The sequence below is a fragment of the Centropristis striata genome, chromosome 16 (genome assembly GCF_030273125.1).
Source record: "Centropristis striata isolate RG_2023a ecotype Rhode Island chromosome 16, C.striata_1.0, whole genome shotgun sequence".
NCBI lineage: Eukaryota > Metazoa > Chordata > Actinopteri > Perciformes > Serranidae > Centropristis > Centropristis striata.
Window position 1 is genome coordinate 28,562,352 of NC_081532.1, and position 21,129 is coordinate 28,583,480.

At 39.0% G+C, this 21,129-nt stretch overlaps 1 protein-coding gene across 1 annotated transcript in view; it reads left to right on the forward strand.

Moving 5' to 3' along the window:
- Positions 1-21,129, forward strand: part of ltk (leukocyte receptor tyrosine kinase) — a 78,914-nt gene that overhangs the window by 42,661 nt on the left and 15,124 nt on the right. The window contains exons 11-22 of the mRNA XM_059353483.1: positions 2,066-2,137; positions 2,547-2,721; positions 4,426-4,576; positions 4,771-4,899; positions 5,317-5,473; positions 10,653-10,838; positions 12,041-12,139; positions 14,285-14,446; positions 14,579-14,692; positions 18,817-19,003; positions 19,085-19,175; positions 19,578-19,642. Of these exons, the coding sequence (XP_059209466.1) occupies positions 2,066-2,137; positions 2,547-2,721; positions 4,426-4,576; positions 4,771-4,899; positions 5,317-5,473; positions 10,653-10,838; positions 12,041-12,139; positions 14,285-14,446; positions 14,579-14,692; positions 18,817-19,003; positions 19,085-19,175; positions 19,578-19,642 (1,588 nt within the window). The remainder of the gene's footprint in view (positions 1-2,065; positions 2,138-2,546; positions 2,722-4,425; positions 4,577-4,770; positions 4,900-5,316; positions 5,474-10,652; positions 10,839-12,040; positions 12,140-14,284; positions 14,447-14,578; positions 14,693-18,816; positions 19,004-19,084; positions 19,176-19,577; positions 19,643-21,129) is intronic.

The following is a 21,129-nucleotide window of genomic DNA, read 5'->3' on the forward strand; positions in this document are numbered from 1 at the left end:
TCTGCTGTTTTCAAATGTTCCGGGGTGAATTTTATTCATTAGTATATTGATGGAGTTGAAACACAGATGTAAAATATGACTGTAGTACACTGGATTGAAGGGATAAGTATTTTTGTGTGTATGTGTTTGTGATTTAAGGGAAGGTTGGTTTAAAACCTCTGTGGAGGCACAGTGTTAAGTGTTAAATGTTACTGTTGCTCAGCTCCATTTAGACAAAACTGGAACATTTTCTAGCTGACATTAATTCAGGATTGCAGCGAAACTTTAGCAAGCCATAACTTAGCTTATTGTGTCTCCTTATGACATTTTAACCTCTCTGTTCTTTGGGATCCTGCCATGCTGGGGAAGCTTGCATGCTTTTATGGCTTTTACGACTTTGCAGTAGACAGTGGTTCTGGGGTTGGTACGCTGCAAAACCTTTCACTCCTAAAAAAATGACATTGAGTAAAACCATGGAAATGGACAAAATGCACTGTGTCGTGCCGTGAAAATGTATTTACCCAATCCTCATTTTTCCCAGTTTTGCATATTTGTCACACTGAACTTTTTGAGATCTTTAAACAAAATTTAACATATGACAGTGACAACCTGAGTAAATCTAAAATACAGCTTTTTAAATGCATCAAACACATGCATTGAAGGAACACCAACTGGCCCTGTGTGAAAAGATAATTAGTTACTCAAGCAACTAGGTATTTAAGTTGAAAAAGATAATTGGGTTCAATCAGATTTGATACAATGGGGCTTGATTACTGTCAATCCTCTTGTATCTAACATCTATTAAATAGAACCTGTTGAGCAATGTGAAGTTGGATAAAATGTCTCAATATGCAGCACAGTATGAATTTATCAAAAGACATTCCAAGGAGAAAAGTTATGAAATATATCAGTCTGGAAAGGTTTATAAAATCTTTTCCAAGACTTTTTGTGAATCACAGTGGGAGCCAGTATCTCCAAATGCAGGAAACATGGAACAGTTGTAAATCTTTCGAGGTGTGGCCTAATTTTCTTCCAAGAGCACACTTACAACTCATCAAGGATGTCATGCAAGAATGCAGACAAACATCTAAGGAACTGCAGACCTTGCTCGGCTCAATTAATGTCAGCATTCATTATTACACTATAAGAAAGACACTGGGTAATAATTGTATCCATGGGTGAGTTGTGACATGAAAGCCACCGCTAATCAAGAGGAACACAAAGGCTTGTCTCACAAAAACAGCGATGACCCCCTAAGCCTTTTGGGCTTAAGTTCTGTGAAGAAATTACGAGTTCAAAGTGGAACATTTTGGAAGACGTAGGTTCCGTTACATCTGGAATCAGAATCATACAAACGACAAAATCTCTATCAATAGATATGCATTAGAATGCAGATGTAGAAAAATAAAAAAAAGCTAAATCATTGTCAGGCGATAGCTGATGGGTTCAGAGAGTGCACTATAGCCAATGCTTTAGCCTCGTTTGCGCTCCACATAAACTTTTTGCCTGCATTCAACCAGAGCTCGCTCAAAAGTAGATTGGCCGATACTGAACTGACCTCAAACAGAAACCAAAATGCTTCCAACACCAAAATCTTGTCCTGATCCTTAAAAATGTGTCTGTAATTCTGTCTTCGAAAAAAATTGTGGCGAGAAATAGGCAATTTGAAACCGTTGTTTCATGGCTTTCAGTGCATGTCAGTCATCAAACCTGCCTTATATGAGATAAACGGTTTTGATTGACATGGCGGAGGCCACGTTGGTTGGAAATCAGTGTGAATGGGCGGATGACCAGATGCATTTGCCAGAGCGAATAAAACACAAGCTCCCCAGATTCCACTGGTTTCCAGGTTACTTCATCACAGCGCTGTACACAGTGGATGAAGAGGACCAAGTGAGAAATTATATTTTTTGTCTCAGGAGTCTCAGAAAAGGTGTCTATATTCATCCAAAGTACATGTCCTTAAGTTGTTCTCATTTCCTTTGAGCCATGCTGCTTTCTGTCAGAATGTAATTCATGCATCACTGTAACTCCCTGCCTCTCTTTCTCCTTATTTCCTCTACCTTGGCTTCCCGCCTCTCCTCAGATCTGAACTCTCTCCTGCCAATGGCGGACTTGGAGGATTTTTTAAGCCCCCTTCCGGAGCCTTCAGCCTCAGGTACTGTGATACCTAGTGCATTTCCAAAGCCTCCCTCATCTACCATGTCATTTTTTAATCCATTTTACACTCAAATATTACATACCAGGTGGTGGATGGGCCACCTGCAATGTATCATGATGCCTGAACATTTATCTTATCTTACACATATCAGCACACCAGAAGCTTTTAATCTATTCTGCACTCTAATACCAGATGGTAAATGCAATTTCTAGTGACTCTACAAGATGTTGTGCCGTATGTGTGTTTCTGTTCTCCAATGTACAGCTTAGCCTCAGATATTTCAGGTGTTTCTGTTATTTCTTCCTAAATTAATATGCAACTAATTAAATAATAGACTCACTCAACTAATTTAAAATATCCCAACAGCTCATGTGTTGTTTCTTTTCTTTTCTCTAAATTTTTCTAGAAGTTTCTTTGATGACATGGTGGTTTAACTCGTGCGGTGCAAGTGGGCCCCACGGCCCGACCCAGGCCCAGTGTGACAGCACCTACAGGAACAAAAATGTCAGTGTCACTGTGGGGAAGGAAGATCCCTTTAAAGGAGTCCAAATGTGGAGGGTACCTGCCACTAACAGATATCTGTAAGTTATGGAGGGGGCGGGGTGTGCCTTTAATGCTCAGGCTCCTGAGCTTTAAGTGTGTCATTACAATGAACATGGGCACTTTATTTAGAGTGATTCCACATGCTGGCCTGTGGACGTAATTAACTAAAAGATGCAGTGCCCAGGTGTTATAGGAAATGAGGTAGCCAATTTTGTTAGACTTTGTTTAGTTTGGTTTTGTGTTTGTGTCCATTGTTTACACAGCTCACAGGTTTTTAGGAATGGCATTTGCTGGTGTTGCATTGGCTACAAATCAACGTACACTTGCATCACTCATGGTTCATCTTGTACTGGGAGAGTACCTACTGTACTCCCAAGTACACTACTGGTCAAAAGTTTTAGAACACACCAACTTTTCCAGAATTTAATTGAAAATGATGCAGTTTAATGTCTCAGTGTACTCTGAAATCAATGCACATTTGCAACATTTAAATTTCTTTATTGAGCATGATAGTGTTTTGAAAGTTAAAAAAAAAAGATTCAAAATCACATTTTATGTTGGACTAAAGGACTAAAAAAAAGACACAAAATTACCAAAAAAAGACACAAAATGACAAAAAAGACACCTAAAGACACAAAATGACTAAAAAAAGACACAGAAAGTCACAAAATGACTTACAAAGACATGAAAAGAATAAAAAAAAATGACAAAATAGCCCAAGACTCCATAGAGTTAAGTTGTTAACCCACTTCTTGTTCCCTGAAAAAAGGCCTACTTGTATAATTCTGAAATGTACATTAGTTTTCAGTTTTGGTTAAGCTTACCTTTTTTTATTTACCTCTGGCAGTTCACCACTTACCTTCGTACCCTTTCAAGCTGTTCATTTGACTTGAACTGCTTGAATTTCATTAAAAAAATTGAAAAATTGGGGTGTTCTAAAACTTTTGACCGGTAGTGTAGGAGCTAAAAAAGCCCCTTAAAGCAGTGTTGTAAGAATCGCAATCATTCCTAGTTCTTGCGGTGCACAATTGAGAGGGAGAAGGGTTTGGAACTATGTTCTTAGAAGTGTGAGAAAGTTCCTCCAGTCCAAAAACACAACAACACATCAAACCAGCAACAGTGGGTCTGAGGTTGGGAGCCACTGACAGGGTATGGAAGTCAGAAATACAGCCAGTCTTCTCCTGTCAGAGCAGTGATTCTACTGTTGTTTACAGTTCTTACACTACTTATATTTTCCAAAAGTCATACATAGTTCATGTCTTTGAGCTTAGTCATCGAAGACGAGCTGGGCTGAAGACAGTTTAGTGGTGTGTCTGCGTGCTTGGGATTTAAATTGCTGTGGCCATGCTGAGTGTAACTGATTATTGTCCTGCCAGATCTAGACTTCAAGCAGTTTGATTGTCTTTGCACAGCAAGTCATGGGACCTCATTATCACGCTCACGACATGAAATGAGGCTATAGAAAAATATCATCAGTAATCAGAGGATTTACAGGGTGTTTAATAAGGTCCCATAGATCGCACACAGCTGTTCTTCATGCCAATATCAACACATAGTGTCTGTTTGTAAGAGGAAGAAACAACAGGTGACTGTCTCCTAAGTTGTGTGTAATAGCAGTCATCGCTAGCTATTTACCTCAAGTCTATCCGTCCTGTGTGTAATATACTGTGGAGCCCGAGCCAGAAAGCAATTTCTTTCAGTGACAGTATTTAAACCCCTTGTGGTCCAATGATATCCTTTAGGATCTCTGCTTACGGGGCTGCAGGAGGGAAAGGAGCCAAAAACCACAACAAACGCAACCACGGGGTCTTCATATCAGCCATATTTCCTCTGGAGAAAGGGGATATACTTTACATCTTGGTGGGCCACCAGGGAGAGGATGCATGCCCGGGGGTGAGTAGGGTGAACTCGAGGATGAGCTGGAAGGATTTATTGAAGTGTGTGTGGTCCCACTGGGATATCTTTTGCCAGGAGAGTGGATGCAAGAAAGTAACCGAGATCAAAAAGTTCTTCCCTGCTGGATTTAGACTTTTATGAAGACAGCTTCTTTCTCTGAAAATCAAATCTCTCTCTCCCCCGTGGTGTAGAGAAATCCCTACACCCAGCGGATCTGCCTGGGAGAGTCATCAGTGATTGAAGACAACCTGAGGGGAGAGGCCGGCGCAGAGTGGGCTGGAGGAGGAGGCGGAGGAGGAGGTGCCACGTACATCTTTAAGGTAACAGAAGATGCTTGTGTTGCTTCAGTAGTATGCTTTTTCTGTAGTTTGTTTGACACCTTGTGCAGATTAAGTGTACATACTGATATGCATCAAAAATGTCTATCGGCATATTGAAATGATTCAGCGGCTCAGAGTGTCTCACGCTCTAAGCCACGGGTTTAAATATAGTTTGGACACACACTCGAGGTTGGAAAGATGTTTTATCATAAAATTGGCACAAGGAAAATGTTCTCTCTTATTAGGATATCCTTTCCTGGATCATGTTCCAATTACTTTACTGCAGAGACTGCTTGTCAGAACACCCTTTTCATTGTCATTAAAGTGCATTAAAGATGCAGTTACACGCGTGTTCCAGGCATGTTCTTCTTTGAGTGCCCCAGATGAGTGAGATTTTTGGTGATGCTGTCTTTTCAGATGGAGGGAGATGAGCTAGTTCCCTTGCTGATTGCGGCTGGCGGAGGAGGAAATGCCTACCTGGAGGACCCAGAGTCCAGTCTGGACCACATACCACTGGAGCAGTATGAAAACAGCACCATAGCTTCCAGTACCAACGGTCAAACTGGTGCTGCAGGTACTGTATGATCGGTCTTACTACTATTTATTCAGATGCAGGCCATTGTTTGTTTAAAAGCTTGACTCAACTAAAGTAGTGCTATGGACCCTACTTTGGCCTAGAGTTTGTGATATCTGACATTGGGATTATTCCCAAAGTGAAAGTAAAGTGTATGAATGGAGTTTTATTTGAGGTTTAAAAAATCTATTTTCAGAAACAGTGTTCCGGTTATTTTGTAATAGAACATGCAGTCAACAGCCCTCATAGAGACAGCTTCTCTAATAGAAAGCAGTCTCTTGACTGTCTGTCAGTAATTTAGCGTAACAAGAACAAGGGACATCTCATGCCTTTATTAGACAGACAGACAAACAGCAGACAGATCAAGAAACAGATTCACTTTTTCAGTGACACATTCAGTGTTTTTGTACAACGCAAAGGAAAGAACTGAAAGAAACAATAATAATACATAATAATAACTTTATATAGAACTTTTCAAAAGGCAACAACTACAAAGAAACATTTAATTATGCAACCTGTAACATTTAAACAGATGATATATAAAAACTACCCACTGCAGTCATAACTATAATAATAATTACTTAAATTTATATGCCGCCTTTCAAGAAACCCAAGGACGCATTACAATACAATACAATACAATACAATACAATACAATATGATAGATTGGACTTACATATTTGGGGACTGATGACGAGTTGAAGGGATTAACTGAGTCCAAAAACCTTTGTGTTTCTTGAAAATGTCCAGGGAGGTAGCATTATGGATTTCAGCCAAGAGAGAGGGGGTAAATGAGCAAGGGAGACCAAAACCCTTTTTTACAGCAGGCTGTAAACATGTTTTTTTCTGCTTTAAAGTTGGGCATTTTCACATAGAGGTCTATGGGGATTGACTTGCTTTTGAAGCCTCACTCAGGTTCCATTCAAGGAGCTGCAGTTTTGCCATTTACCTCATGACAAACTCATTTTGGATTAATGTTTTTAGCTCCAGTGGCTGCCACTTGGGTCAAAGTTAAAAGCACCTACAGTCATGGAAAAAAATTATTAGACCACCCTTTTTCTTCAATTTCTTGTTCATTTTAATGCCTGGTACAACTAAAGGTACATTTGTTTGGACAAATATAATGATAACAAAAATAGCTCATAAGAGTTTAATTTAAGAGCTGATATCTAGACATTTTCCATGGTTTTCTCGATAATAACCAAAATCATTATCAATGATTTGGCTAGATATCAGCTATTTTTGTTGTTATCATTATATTTGTCCAAACAAATATACCTTTAGTTGTACCAGGCATTAAAATTAACAATACATTGAAGAAAACAAGGGTGGTCTAATAATTTTTCCATGACTGTATGTCTTTCTAAACACATTCAAAGTTGGACCAACCCCAACCCTGGATTCTCAATGGGACAATTTCTCTAAAAGGTAGCAGCTAAACCTGGCCATGAAGACGGCCACGAGAGGAGATGTTTGTTCTGTATACACACTCAGTGGAAGCAGCACACGTTGGCATGCCTGCTTTCTCACGGCACGATATGTTTGGCCTGTGGATAATGGGATCTATCTGGATCATATTTTTAGTTCCCTGACAGGTTGAAGCAAGACATATACGGCACAGAGGCTTCTCTTTGCTCCTGGAATTGCCTGCTGGAACGTTCTCGGTAAATCCTCTGATGGACAGAGTCTCAACACAGACCATCTATCAGCTCATCTCATTGTAACCTCTGTGGGTTTGTTTAGATACAGATCTGAGTGTCAGGGGAAATATGTAGCTCTTAGTGGTGTGTAGAGGAGGTGTGTATGGATGTGTTTTTACATTTGTGTGAGTGTGAGCAATGTTGAAACTGGTGGTCCCGCTGTCACATGAGACAAGCACTGCAGTAGATACAGTGTATGTCGTTACCATGCTTTGCAAAATGTGATAAGGCTTAGGAACTCCTGCTGGACATGTGATTCTCTGCTCCTCCGTGTAGATTAGAGACCTCGATCAGCTGCTGGCTCAACCTGTTGACTGAAAGGTCATCACGGCACCAAGGTTATAATAGTTTTGGATTTTTCATTTGTTTTAGTTTTAATTTCGTTGTGAATTTTTGTTTTCAAATTCAGTTAGTTTTAGTTAGTTTTTAGAGTGAGTTTTCTAGTTTTAGTTTAGTTTTTATTTTTTTGAAAATGCTTAGTTTTAGTTTAGTTTTTATTAGTTTTAGTGTTAGTTTTTTTTTTTTTGTAATGGGCTATATGTTGGGTGCGAGATTCAAAGAGGTCATAATAAATTTTGCCTTTATTTCCTTTGGTTTATCCATCTCAGCCCCAATAAGTTTATTTACTCTTACAGTTCAGGGTGTTTTGAATTTTGGTTTGAGTGTAGACATCCCAGTCTCAGTAAACATATTCACCATGTGTTGCATGTTCAAATAGAAACACTGAACTATGAATGAAAAAAGTTGACAAAAATGAAAAACTAAGGACATTTTCAGGATAATTTTAGTTAGTTTTGTAACCACACAATACAGTTTCAGTTAGCTATTGTTTTTTTAAAAACTCTAGTTTTTATTTTTATTTCAGTTAATGAAAATGTTTTTTCAATTCTAGTTTTCGTTATTTCGTTAGTTTTCGTTAACTATAATAACCTTGCACGGCACTGAAGCAAAAATCTAATACTGACTTTCTACATGAAGACCAATGTTCTTTTGTATCTTTTTTTGGAGACTGAATGGTTGAGTCCTCACTGTTGACCCTCTCATGTCTGCCCACCAGCTGCCCATAAACAGAAACAAAGAAACATTAAAATATGACAAAAACTGTTGGAAAGAACAAGAGCTCTGTGCTCACTGCTCTTGTTTCTGTTCAGTGTATTTCTAATGCATCACTCAGATCTCCAGCTGGAAGTCTTCCACCTTGTCAAACTTAGTCTCAACAAAACTGAGCTCCTTCCTTGGAAACTTGCCTTCTTGAGGCTTATATTCCCCAACGCACTGAGAGCCTGAGTTGCTGTCTGCATTAGTCAGTCAAAAAGCTGTCTCTCTCTCTCAATGAATTCCTCTGCTGCCATTGGCCCGGTCAGATGGAGAACCTCCAGTGTCTGACTGGAGCCAATGAAACCTGACATATGGCAGAAATGCCTGGTGATGGTCAACCACTGTGGTTCAGGATTGTAAACAGCATGTTGCACAGCACTCTTCAAAAATGTTAAAATGTAGCCCTAATGTGCAGTTGTTTCACTGTGAAAAGAGTATTGAATATTTTCTGCAGTCAAAGTTAAGAGCACCTTCAGTCATGGAAGAAATTATTAGTTCTTTTCTTTTCTTTCTTGTTCATTTTAATGCCTGGTACAACTAAAGGTACATTTGTTTGGACAAATATAATGATAACAAAAATAGCTCATAAGAGTTAAATTTAAGTGCTGATATCTAGACATTTTCCATGGTTTTCTCGATAATAACCAAAATCATTATCAATGATTTGGCTAGATATCAGCTATTTTTGTTGTTATCATTATATTTGTCCAAACAAATATACCTTTAGTTGTACCAGGCATTAAAATGAACAATACATTGAAGAAAACAAGGGTGGTCTAATAATTTTTCCATGTGTGCAGTTGTTTCACTGTGAAAAGAGTATTGAATATTTTCTGCCGAGGTTTTGAAAAGGTCTTAAAAAGCATTATATTGATTTGCCGCAGCCGGTACTTTTAAGCTAAAGATCTATCTTGACCTCTGCTGTAGAGGTGGGGAAAAAATCAATTCACCCTATTATCGTGATATTTTGCGTGGCAATATTATATTGATTCATGGCCGCCAAGTTTCTATATTAAGCGTTTATTTAGCGTCAGTATTCTCGGTTATTTTTCGGAGGCCGTAGCAGACTCACTGTATACTGGAGATCCTGGTATCAGATGAAACTGAAGATCTAAGGAATCTATAGGCACCATGTGCCTCAGGATATCGTGTCAGGAAGTTGTCGAAACATTTCAAGTTATTGCGCAACGTTATTTCACTGACGCAGCCATATCAAAGCTTAAAGTTTAGGAAAGTTTAAGAAAAATGCTGCAATTTCACTGAATACTTTGTTGGTCAGTCTGTGGGTTTGACTCTCATTGTGGAGAAATAAAAAGACTGAAGTGAGATGAATAGACTGAGAATTGTATCTTATTTAACAAAACAATTCTTGATATAATTTAATTTTCAAACACAAAATGCAGTTAAACTGTTAAATGCTAATATATTGTATCACAATATTTACCATATCACAAAATGCTTAAAATCGAAATAAAATCGTATCGTGACTCAAGTATCGGGATAAAATCGTATCACGGGGCCTCTGCTGATTCACACCTCTACAACGCAGTGCCCTACTGTGGTGAAACATAGATAAATGTAAATCAATTTTTCCCCCAAAGAAAATATTGATTTTATATTAGTATGTTATATAAATTGTATAATATCATTTATATGATATAATTGCACATGTTTGTTGTAATAGTATGATAATCTGCCTGATTTTTTTGAATGATATATAATATGTCTGCTATCATAGCATGATACATAATATACACTACTGGTCAAAAGTTTTAGAACACACCAACTTTTCCAGAATTTAATTGAAAATGATGCAGTTTAATGTCTCAGTGTACTCTGAAATCAATGCACATTTGCAACATTTAAAATTCTTTATTGAGCATGATAGTGTTTTGAAAGTTAAAAAAAAAGATTCAAAATCACATTTTATGTTGGACTAAAGGACTAAAAAAAGACACAAAATGACCAAAAAAAGACACAAAATGACAAAAAAGACACCAAAAGACACAAAATGACAAAAAAAAGACACAAAATGACTTGCAAAGACATGAAAAGAATTCAAAAATGGATAAAATAGCCCAAGACTCCATAGAGTTAAGTTGTTAACCCATTTCTTGTTCCCTGAAAAAGGCCTACTTGTATCATTCTGAAATGTACATTATTTTTCAGTTTTGGTTAAGCTTACCTTTTTTTATTTACCTCTGGCAGTTCACCACTTACCTTCGTACCCTTTCAAGCTGTTCATTTGACTTGAACTGCTTGAATTTCAATAAAAAACTGGAAAAATTGGGGTGTTCTAAAACTTTTGACCGGTAGTGTATATGATAAAATACTGTTTGATTTTGTGCTTTTTTTTTGCCTTTGTGTCCCTGCAGGTGGAGGTGGAGGTGGAGGATGGAAAGACAGTCCCAGTCCTCAACTAAGGGCAGGAAAGTCTCTGGTGGAGGGTGCTGAGGGGGGGTCCTCGTGTCCCCTGGCCCTGTCCAAGCTCAGCTGGTCCACATTTGGTGGATTTGGAGGTGGCGGTGGGGCCTGCACGGCTGGAGGTGGCGGAGGGGGTTACCGAGGTAACAGTATTCTGTCCCTTCAGCTGCATTGCTTTACCATTACTAATCCTTCCCAAAAAACCTGATCACTTTATGTCTATTTTATCCCAGAAACACCACAGACTCCATGAAGAACTGTTGCATAACTGTCTCTATTTAAAAAGACAGTTGATTGGTGCTCCAGTCTGTCTGGCTGCTCTCGACAGTTGACTCCTAGCTTTAATGACACAGTTTCAACTTTGAAAAGTTTTGCGATGTGTAGGTGTCACCGTCACCTTCATGTACAATTTTGCAATGTCATGAGTAATTTCAAGGACTACCATGCAGTGCGACTTGATTGTTAGTTTGTTGCCGTGGTAATCATACATGGTAATTACACTGTTGCGTTAATTTCTATGCTCTCGTCCGTGAGTGACAGAACATTTGTCAGAAGCAGCAGGATGTAGGAGGTTCACAGTAGGTCCTCCATCTAATCTCAAAGTCTTTCAGCTTTCTGCCACCGAGGTAAAATTGGAGGATGACGTGCGTTGGTGTTCATTTATTCATTATTTTTATTTTTTGGGGAGGTCGAGAGAAAACTGTCAAAAGTGGATACAAACTGACGAGCATCAGTAGTGGAGGAAGTATTCAGATCTCTTACTTAAGTAAAAGTACTAATACTACACCATAAAATGACTCCACTACAAGTAAAAGTCCTGCATTCAAAACTTACTGAAGTAAAAGCACAAAAGTATCAGCATCAAAATGTTAACTTAAAATATTAAAGATAAAAGTACTCATAATGCAGAATGAACCCACTCAGATTGTTTTATGTATTCTAAATATAATATATCATTATTATAATTGATGCTTTTATGTAAGCAGTGTTTTAATTTTGTTAAAACAGGGCTCATTTAACTACTTAAAATACCGTTACAAGATTTAGTGAAAAAAGAGTCTAATCGCTTTAAATTCATCATGTGTTTTATGTTAAATCTCGACCTGAAAAGTAACTAAAGCTGGTAGCTACATTTAGTGGAGTAAAAAAATACAACATTTGCCTGTAAAATGTAGCAGAATAGAAGTATAAAGCTACATGAAATGGAAATACTAAGTACAAATACCTCAAAATTGTACTTAAGTTTAGTACTTAAGTAAATGTACTTAGTTACTTTCCACCACTGAAATGCTTAAATTGTCGTTATTGGGTAAGATTGGTTTTGACGACATACATTTTGCAACAGGAGGTGATGCTGCGCTGACGGATGAGATCACAGCTGACGGTCAGAATGGAATCTCATTCATTCATCCGATGGGAGAGATTTTCCTTCAGCCGCTGGCAGGTGAGACTGACATCATAAGAGACAAAGAAATGGTTGATCGAATCAATGCTCCAGGGTGTGTGTGTGTGTGTGTGTGTGTGTGTTTACAAGTTCTTGTACCTGTTTGTGCCAAAGTATCCGCCTGAGCACTTTGGCCTTCACGCTCACATGAATATATGCAGTGGTGTTTTTTTGTGAACCTACCATCTGATTCTCATTATTTAGTGGGAGGAAGAGGAAGGCAGTTCTCTAATTCACAGCCTCATGCAGCTCGTTGCCCCCGGCACCGACACACAGCCCTCCTTTCTCATGTGAAAGATGATGTTGTTGCTGCCATGTGTGCTGCCACTCAGCGCTTTCAAACACAGCGACTGTCTGCAGCGTTCAGACATGAAACACGATTAAAACTAGATCCAGACAAAGAGATACATTTAAATGATTATTATGGAATTATTGAAGCTTTTCTCTAATTTAGTTAAGGGATCTTATCTTCTTCTTCTTATCTTCTTATCTTCTATCTAAGTAAGATTATGTTTGATATGACACACATATTCATATTTTGTAATAAGAAACAATGGAGCACTGTTTTTGTCACATCACAGTTTAGAGTAATTTAATAATGTAGAAGCTTTATTGGTCTTGAACACAACATGTACTGTGCTGAGAGGTTCCAGTACAAAATTTTGTAATTTTCTTAATCAGAAACTCTAACTTCCACACTGTGTGTGTGGCTCCTAGCCCAAAGCCAATTTGTTCCTGGTGAGGATGTATAATTATAATATATATTTTACAATTTACCCAAAACAGCAGGGAACTCTCATTTCCAGTGAATCTTACTCTAACAGAAGTAAATAGTGCATTTGTTGGGGAGTATTTTCTCTCATGGATTTTGTATTCTTGCAATTATTTACAGCAGTTGGCAGGTGTATGTGTGATTGACTCAAATTAAACTGTAGCACCCATGGGCTAGCCTTCTCTGGCAAACAGGCGAAAGTAACATTGGTGCCTACTTATCTTTAAGTGCCTCCACACTCAACAAGACTTCTTGCCTTGGGAGCAAGGCTAAAACTTGGCGTCTGCTGCAGCCATGTTGGATCTGTAAGCAAACTACAAGCTTCCATCTGTCCAATAGTACGCGTCATTGTCTTGCCGTCCCTCTCCATTCTGTGATTGGATACCAAAAGCAGAGCTAAGAATCGGCCATGGACACTCCTTCATCTATTAGACATCATTCATCATGTAATTTATTTTATTTAACCTTTATTTTACCCTGAAGTGATTGAAATGTCTTTTTCAAGGGAGACTTGGCCAAGGCTGGTTGCCATTTACTGATTAAAATGACAGTGACAATACATGGCAGCATGTGATAAAAACAGCAGAAAATAAAAATAGGCAATACACACATTATGCATACAAGAAGAATCCAACTCAGGTAAAACTAGTGCAACTTTCAGTTACATGGAGCGTTTGAATTGAAAACTGGACCAAGTCATTAGATCACGTCCGTCCCAAGACATTTTTCATTTCTCACCTGCACTTGGAAGCGAACCCAGACCCCCTGTTTTATTAGCAGATCAGAGTTCGGACCATCCAACAAAAGGTTCCAGGGTCGGTTTACAGCGGACCAATCAGCTCAGGTGTGAAAGCATCCTAAGACACATACAGCGCATCACCGGACCTTGTTGCAAACTTAAAGGAAAACTGTAGAATGACAATTTGCATATCAATTAAGAACCCCATGTTACTTTGTTTTTCTCTCATGGTCCACAATGAGACAAGAATTTTTTTTAATGAATTGAAATAAATCGGGGCTGCATTTAACAGCAGCAAAGCTATATCAGAATATCTGTTTACAAACTCTCACACAACTTGTGCAATATAATCTAAGTCCCAAACACATGCGTTTTTGCTAAAATCTTACTATTTTATACCCTTCCACATAAACAGTGTCCCAACTGTGCAGGCTCGCTACTTGTCCATGTGAGTGAATATCCATTATACTGCACCAGTTGTGTGAGCGGTCGTGAACAGATGTTTTTTGAGATAGTTTAGTTGTTATTTCCCTTTGATGATCTCTGTCTTTCTAGTAAATTGTTCGTGCCAGTTGTTTGGTTTGGTATTTCTTTGCATCCATGTGTTTATGTGTGTGCGTATTGCTCGCTGCAGCCATGGAAAGTCACGGCGAGTGTGAGATCAAAGTGCAGCTGAACTGCAGCCACTGTCAGTCGCAGAGCTGCAAACGTGACGAAGACACTCATCTCATCCTGTGTCTCTGCGACGATGACGAAGTCCTCGCCGGCGACAACGTGACATGCATCGGCACCATCGGTAAGTTATCACCCCAAACAAACGCTTTTCTGTCCCTTCAACAACAGCTATGACAGGTTAACAGCTCCTTTTAATTTCATGTGATAAATTCTTTACAATCCAAACACATAAACCTGCTGAACTCTCTCTCAGCAGCTCCTCAAGGCCCGGCTCTGCAGGGCCAGATGTCAACATCTTTGATCCTCGCTGTCGTCGTCTCCACCGTCGCGAGTGGCATCGCTCTGATCTGCGCCGGCGTCATCCTCAGTAAGAGACTCTTTCAGTTCTGTGTGCAGTCTGTGCCCTCCACCTTCCACCGGCTGTGAGCACAGCTGGACATGCAGATGTTTCCAGATGTGGCTGATGACAGAAACAGGAAAACCTGTTGATTATAGTTTGTCCTCCACCTGGCTGTGCGCCACATGATTAAGGGAGCTGTGGGAAAGATATGTTACTGACACAGTCAGTACAGTTTTATTACAAGCACTTCATTCGAGTGACTCTCTCTCTCTCTGTATGTAAATACGACTTTTCTTGTGTGAAAGGTGACTATACGGCAGACGATTAGTGAGATAATGCAAGTAATATGTTGTATTTATTGCTTACTATTGCTTACACGGAAGCAGGAAATGGTAGGGATGTAGTGAAAGCATCTTACCCAATGACTCAATTAGATACATCATAAGCTACAAAAAGGCGGAGCAGAAAGGTTTGACATTTAAGTCGGACGCTTCCCTCAGCTGGGGATGTGTGCTGATGACTGAGATTAGACAGCAGTAAATGTCAGGAGTTATGATTCAGAGGCTGAAAAAAAACAATCATGAATGAAAGCCAAGAAGATTAAAACACTCAAAAACCATCTGAGAGAATAGTTATAAAAGGTTTTAGTCATTTTGGGAAGCACACAGTTTATCTTAAACCACGGGCATTGACTCTCTGTGATACAAGTTTTAGGATACAGCAGACAAAAATAGAGCTGTGATACAGCAAAAGGCTATTTACACACAGCATGGTGATAACAAGTATTCGGTCTCAAGTGAAGAGATAGATTTGTTTGAGATTATCTGATAGTCTTACATGCTCTAAAATGCTTTACTGGTTAACAGCATAAAATAGGAATAATTAGGGAATTAACAACCAGTTTTAAAGCGGTACTTCACACTTAAAATGACCATTTGTACATCACTTCCTCCAAGCGTATCCTCTTGATTTCATTAAGGAAACTTCACCTCCATGGTGAACAAAGACTCAGAAAATGGCAGAAAAAGGATTAAATAAATCTTTGATGGATTGAAGTAAATGCCGGCAGCGTTTAATAACAGCAAAACTACATAACATTTACATAAATTTTTTCCAAAATCTAAGCAGTGAGCGAGTCTGTGAGTCCATGCTGGTCAGACGAGTTTTAAATGGATGTTTAAAAAAAGTTATTATAATATAATAACAATAAAAATGATAACTTCATTTATAGAGCACCTTTTAAAAACAGCAGTTTACAAAGTGCTTCGACAGAGAGCAGTTAATTACACAGAGAATGATGCCATAAGGCTAAAAACAATGAATTAATAAAAGACAGAGCAGGAACCATCACATTAAATAAAAGCAAGTCTATAAAAGTGGTTTTTAAGAAGTGATTTAAAATGAGTTACTGACTCTTATTAAACAGTTCCTCCATTTACTTCAATTCATCAAGCCGTTACTACGTTTTCAGCTGTTCCTGGCTCATTGTTAAGGCATTCAGGAAAAATAAAGTATTCTTCCTGAATTTAAGGGTAAAACATGGTGAGTAATTGATAAACAAACGATCATTCTGATCAAAGTATTTCTATGTTTAACTTCTCAGTGGCAGTAACTCTAGGAAAAAGAAAGAAAGACGACAGATAAACTAAAGACAACCATGATCTACATGTAATATGAATTATGATCATAACATTACCATATGCTACTAATGTTGCCTTAGTATTTATCTTGGTCTTAAGAGCTGCTATGCAATATCTCTTGTTTACTGTTGACTTATATACTAAATCTAGCTTTATTAACCGCAGACACTTTATGTAAATATATACAGTTTGTAAGCAGTTGTAACAACAACAACATATATAGGACAGTGAGGGATTATACAGCTAATTAAACACTTTTTTGCACCTTTTTGACAACCATCTGCTGTGAATGACTGCAGTAGGAAGGGAATCCTGACATTTCGGCCACCAAGTACTTTTAAAGGTGTTTGAATACAGCAGATTTCTCTCTCTCTCTCTCTCTCTCTCTCTCTCTGTCTCTCTCTCTCTCTCTCTCTCTCTCTCTCTCGTGACCTCTCGATAACCTCACTGAAAGTGCTGAATATTAAGTGAAGCTCAGCCGTGGAAGACGCGCTCTTCTTTTCCAACAGTCAGTTTTGGTGAATCTAAACTTTGTGTAAGGGCCTCAGGAGAAATCTGCGCAGCACTGACTTCCTGTAGAAGATCAATCAAATTTTCAGCTCTCTGTGCCTGTGCGCTGTCTGACAAGACAGCCAGGAATAGCAAGAGACTAAAGTTTGGACTGAACTTACTTTATACTTATAATAAACCTCCTGTAGAAAGGAAGGGATATATATAACGTAAATCTGACAGATTGAAGGACCAATGTGAGACCTGAGAAACACTTTGTAGTGATATTCATGGACCTTAGTTGAAAATTGTTTATTTGGTACACATATTGCATTAAAGTGGAGGTAGGATAAAGATCAGCGAGGCCGGCAATTGTTAGTCATCAAATTCTGAAAAATTCTGAACAAAAAAGTCACAAAACAAGTAAGTATTTCAAACAAATGTAAATTGCTTTTTAATAGCTTAACATAAATGCACTCTGTAATCAGAGAGATATTAATTGCAGATAAGGTGGTTGTTTTGGTAATTATAACCAGTCATGAACAAACAAACTGTACATCGAACAACTATAATTACCAGGCAAAATGCAAACTGAGCTGACTTCTGTGCACAATTTTATAATGACAAATGGTTGAGCTATGTAGTGTGACAATCTCACTAACTGCACTGTGTGTAATTTTGTGAATTTGCAAATGAATAAATCAAATACTAAAACAAAAACATCTGTGCAATTACATTACATTACATGTTACTTTCCGCTGCAAAGAGCAAACCTACACGCACCCTTCAGGTTAACAGTGTCTCTTCACCTGAGCTCTCCCCCATGCAGGGAGGTAGTCTGTTCCCTGGGTGCCCCATCTGCTCCTCCTCCTGCTCCTCCTCCTCCTTCCCCTCCTCCTCCTCCTTCTCCTCCTCAACCCTCCTCCTCATCCCACCCCACCCTGAGTACCTAGCATCTGCACCGGGCGATGGCTCGACGGCACCTCTTACCTGCACACAACGCCCCCCTCCCTGGCAGACTACCAACCTGCATCGGGGATGTGGGCTGCCTCCACGGCGGGTGAGTCCAAACTCACTGGCACAGACAGGCTAGGAGCAGTAACCAAGGAGAGCATATCCCACATGCATCCCCCAAACATTGTGTTTGTGTGTGGAGGGATTCGACTTCTTAAAGCAGAGACACAGACTTTCCACATCAAACTTTTTTAACACTTTCTGGCCCCGAGAATGTTTTTTCTACATTGATAAGCATACTGCGATGGGGCTTGACCCTCCTTGTGTTACCGCTCCTACAGTTAGCAGGTAGTCAGGAAGTTGCTTCTAAAACCAATGCCTTCTTCACACTACACAACTTTAGCCCTGATTTTTCCTCTTGCTGACAGTTTTTGGAGCACAAGTTCCAGATCAGAGGCAAATCAGTGTGGGCTCGGCACTCAAAAATCAGCAGTTGATTGTTAAATGTTCAAAGGCAAAAGGCAATAGGTTTGCGTATGCATAAAAGATGCATTCTAGATATATAACTGGCTCAATATCTGGACCTGTTGGCGAGTTTTTGTAACAAAAGGTCTAGGTCTCTCTGCGGGTGCACAGTACAGGACAATACGTGGTACGTCCTGAAAACGGTTACGTATGGTTACGGTTTAGGCACAAAAACTTCTTGGTTAGGTTTGGGAAAAGATCATGGCATGGGTTAAGATAAGTCTGTTAATCCAGGAAGTTTGTGTTGTGTGTCTGCGAGACTGATAATAGATCCTATTAAAAAAGTCCCACAAATGGTATAACTTCATTTCGCATGTCAGGTCTCGTGTGTTTTCATAACAAAATGTAATTTGGAGACCAGAAATACTCATCGGGGATTCCTCCTGGTGAAAGATCTTGGGCCGTGTGTGACCTCATCGACTTCAAGACAAGTTGTGTAGTGTGAACAGTGCATTACATGCAAGTGTGGGTCGAGTTAGAGATTTTTTCAAAAACATTCTTGCAATTTGAAGTAAAAGGAGCTTGTCCTGTCTTCGTCTTTAGTGTGGTACCGCAAGAAGAACGACCTGCACGCAGTGAGGGGGCGTCTGCAGAGTCCAGAGTACAAGCTGAGCAAGATCCGCTCCTCCACCATCATGACGGACTACAACCCAAACTACTGCTTCGCTGGGAAGGCCGCCTCACTCAACGAACTAAAGGAAGTGCCGCGCAAGAACATAACACTTCTGAGGTACAGCGCACTTGTCAAAACGTCAGCTTTCAGTGCTGATGCTGAATGTCTTTTCATTTATGTTTGAACTTGTTTTTCCAGGGCTCTTGGTCACGGTGCGTTTGGTGAAGTCTATGAAGGACAAGTTCTGGGGATTAGTGGTGATAACGGCCCCATGCAGGTGGCCATAAAGGTCAGCTCACACTTTGTAAGGCGCCAAAGGACAAGTCGCATCTAAATGTCAGATGATAGCTCCTCATCAGGAGTTACATTACATGTAATCAACTCAACAACATCCCACAGCGGTGCTCCTACGTCTTTAATTCAAAGGTCACACATACAAGACAGATATGAAATGCCTATTTATAGAGTATATAAAGAATTTTCACTTCGTCCATAATACAAACAGGTGTTTTGTAAACACAAATCAATGATTGATGCCTGTCAAAGAATCACTTGACTTAAAAACTACACAATGTTAAAAAAGGAAAAACGCTGATTGAGCTCCACGTGGGTTCGCCTTTTCAATAGTCTGCTGATTAGGTCTGATCAACACACAACTCAAACTGCTGCTCTGATTCTTTCTGCTCCACAGACTCTTCCCGAAATCTGCTCCGAACAAGATGAAATGGATTTCCTGATGGAGGCCCTGATAATGAGGTACACCATACTCACATTGATTCACCCTATGTAAAGATATCAGAGCACCATCCATAGCGTTGATAAAGATAATGAACGTTGTAACATGGCGGTGCCTATTTCCTTTCTGGCTTCTGTCTTTGAAGCATCTAGATTCGCATTTTGGTGGAAAAAGTATTCAGATACTTTACTTAAGTAAGAGTACTAATACCACACTGTAAAATTACTCCACTACAATTAAAAGTCCTGCATTCAAAAGTACAAAAGTACCAGAAATGTACTTAAAGTATCAAAAGTAAAAGTACTCGTTATGCAGAATGGAGCCACTGTTTTATATATTCTAAATATATTACTGGATTATTTGTATTGATGCTTTTATGCAAGCAGTGTTTTCATTTTGTAAAGACAGGGGTAATTTATTAACTTAATATATTGTCATGGGGGTGGTTGGTAGCGTAGTGGGTTACGCAGGCGCCCCATGTGTAGAGGCTACAGTCCTCACTGCAGCTGGCCCCGGTTCGAGTCCCGCATCAGACGGCCGTTTACTGCATGTCATTCCCCTCTCTCTGCCCCCTGCTTCCTGTCTATCTTCAGCTATCCTGTCCATTAAAGGCATGAAAAGCCCCAAAAAATACATTTAAAAAAAAAAAATATATATATACTGTCATAAAATTTAATTAAAAATAAGTCTAATCACTTTAAATATATTGTGTTTTTCATGTTAATTCTCGACCTGAAAAGTAACTAAAGCTGTTAGCTAAATGTAATGGAGTAGAACTATAATGTTACGTAAAATGGAAATACTCAAGTACAAGTAGCTCAAAGTTGTACTTAAGAACACTTGAGTAAATGTACTTAGTTACTCTCCACCACTGCACCATTTACACATGAACAATTTAGAGTGTCTTAGATCAACCGAACACTGAAGAAGACAATTTGATGTGACCAAAAATGTATCAAAAATGTAACTAAAAACACACTGTGACATAAAAGTAAAAAATTGTAAACTAGTGAATGAGACCATGAACTTATGAGAACTTTTTTTATTGAGGTAGTAAATTAAATGAGAAGTAGACTCCCCCTGCTGGCCATTGGAAAGAATTTAGACATTTCTGCATTGGAGAATTCGGAGGTTTCCGCCTGCGTAGCACACGTGTGAATCAGACTTCCACTGGCTTCCAAGCTAAAGGAGATAAAAGCTTGAGCCAGATGTGCAATTTTACTCACTAGAAGCAAACTAATACTTCAGATAATGTAGCACACATGTTGACCTCATTAAGAAATAGCTTGATGGTTCAGTGCATTATTTGATAGGTCATTAGTCATGGACAGTCATTTCTGGTTGTATTTTTGATCTCAGGAAAATAATTATTAATCACATATTACACACTTTATTGTAGTTTATGGGCTGTGTTATGTTAACTCCAGTAATTAGTCCCCTTCCCAAACATCTGTTGAATATTTCTGCTTTATTTAAGATGTTTTTCCCACATTTTGACCCAGATCAA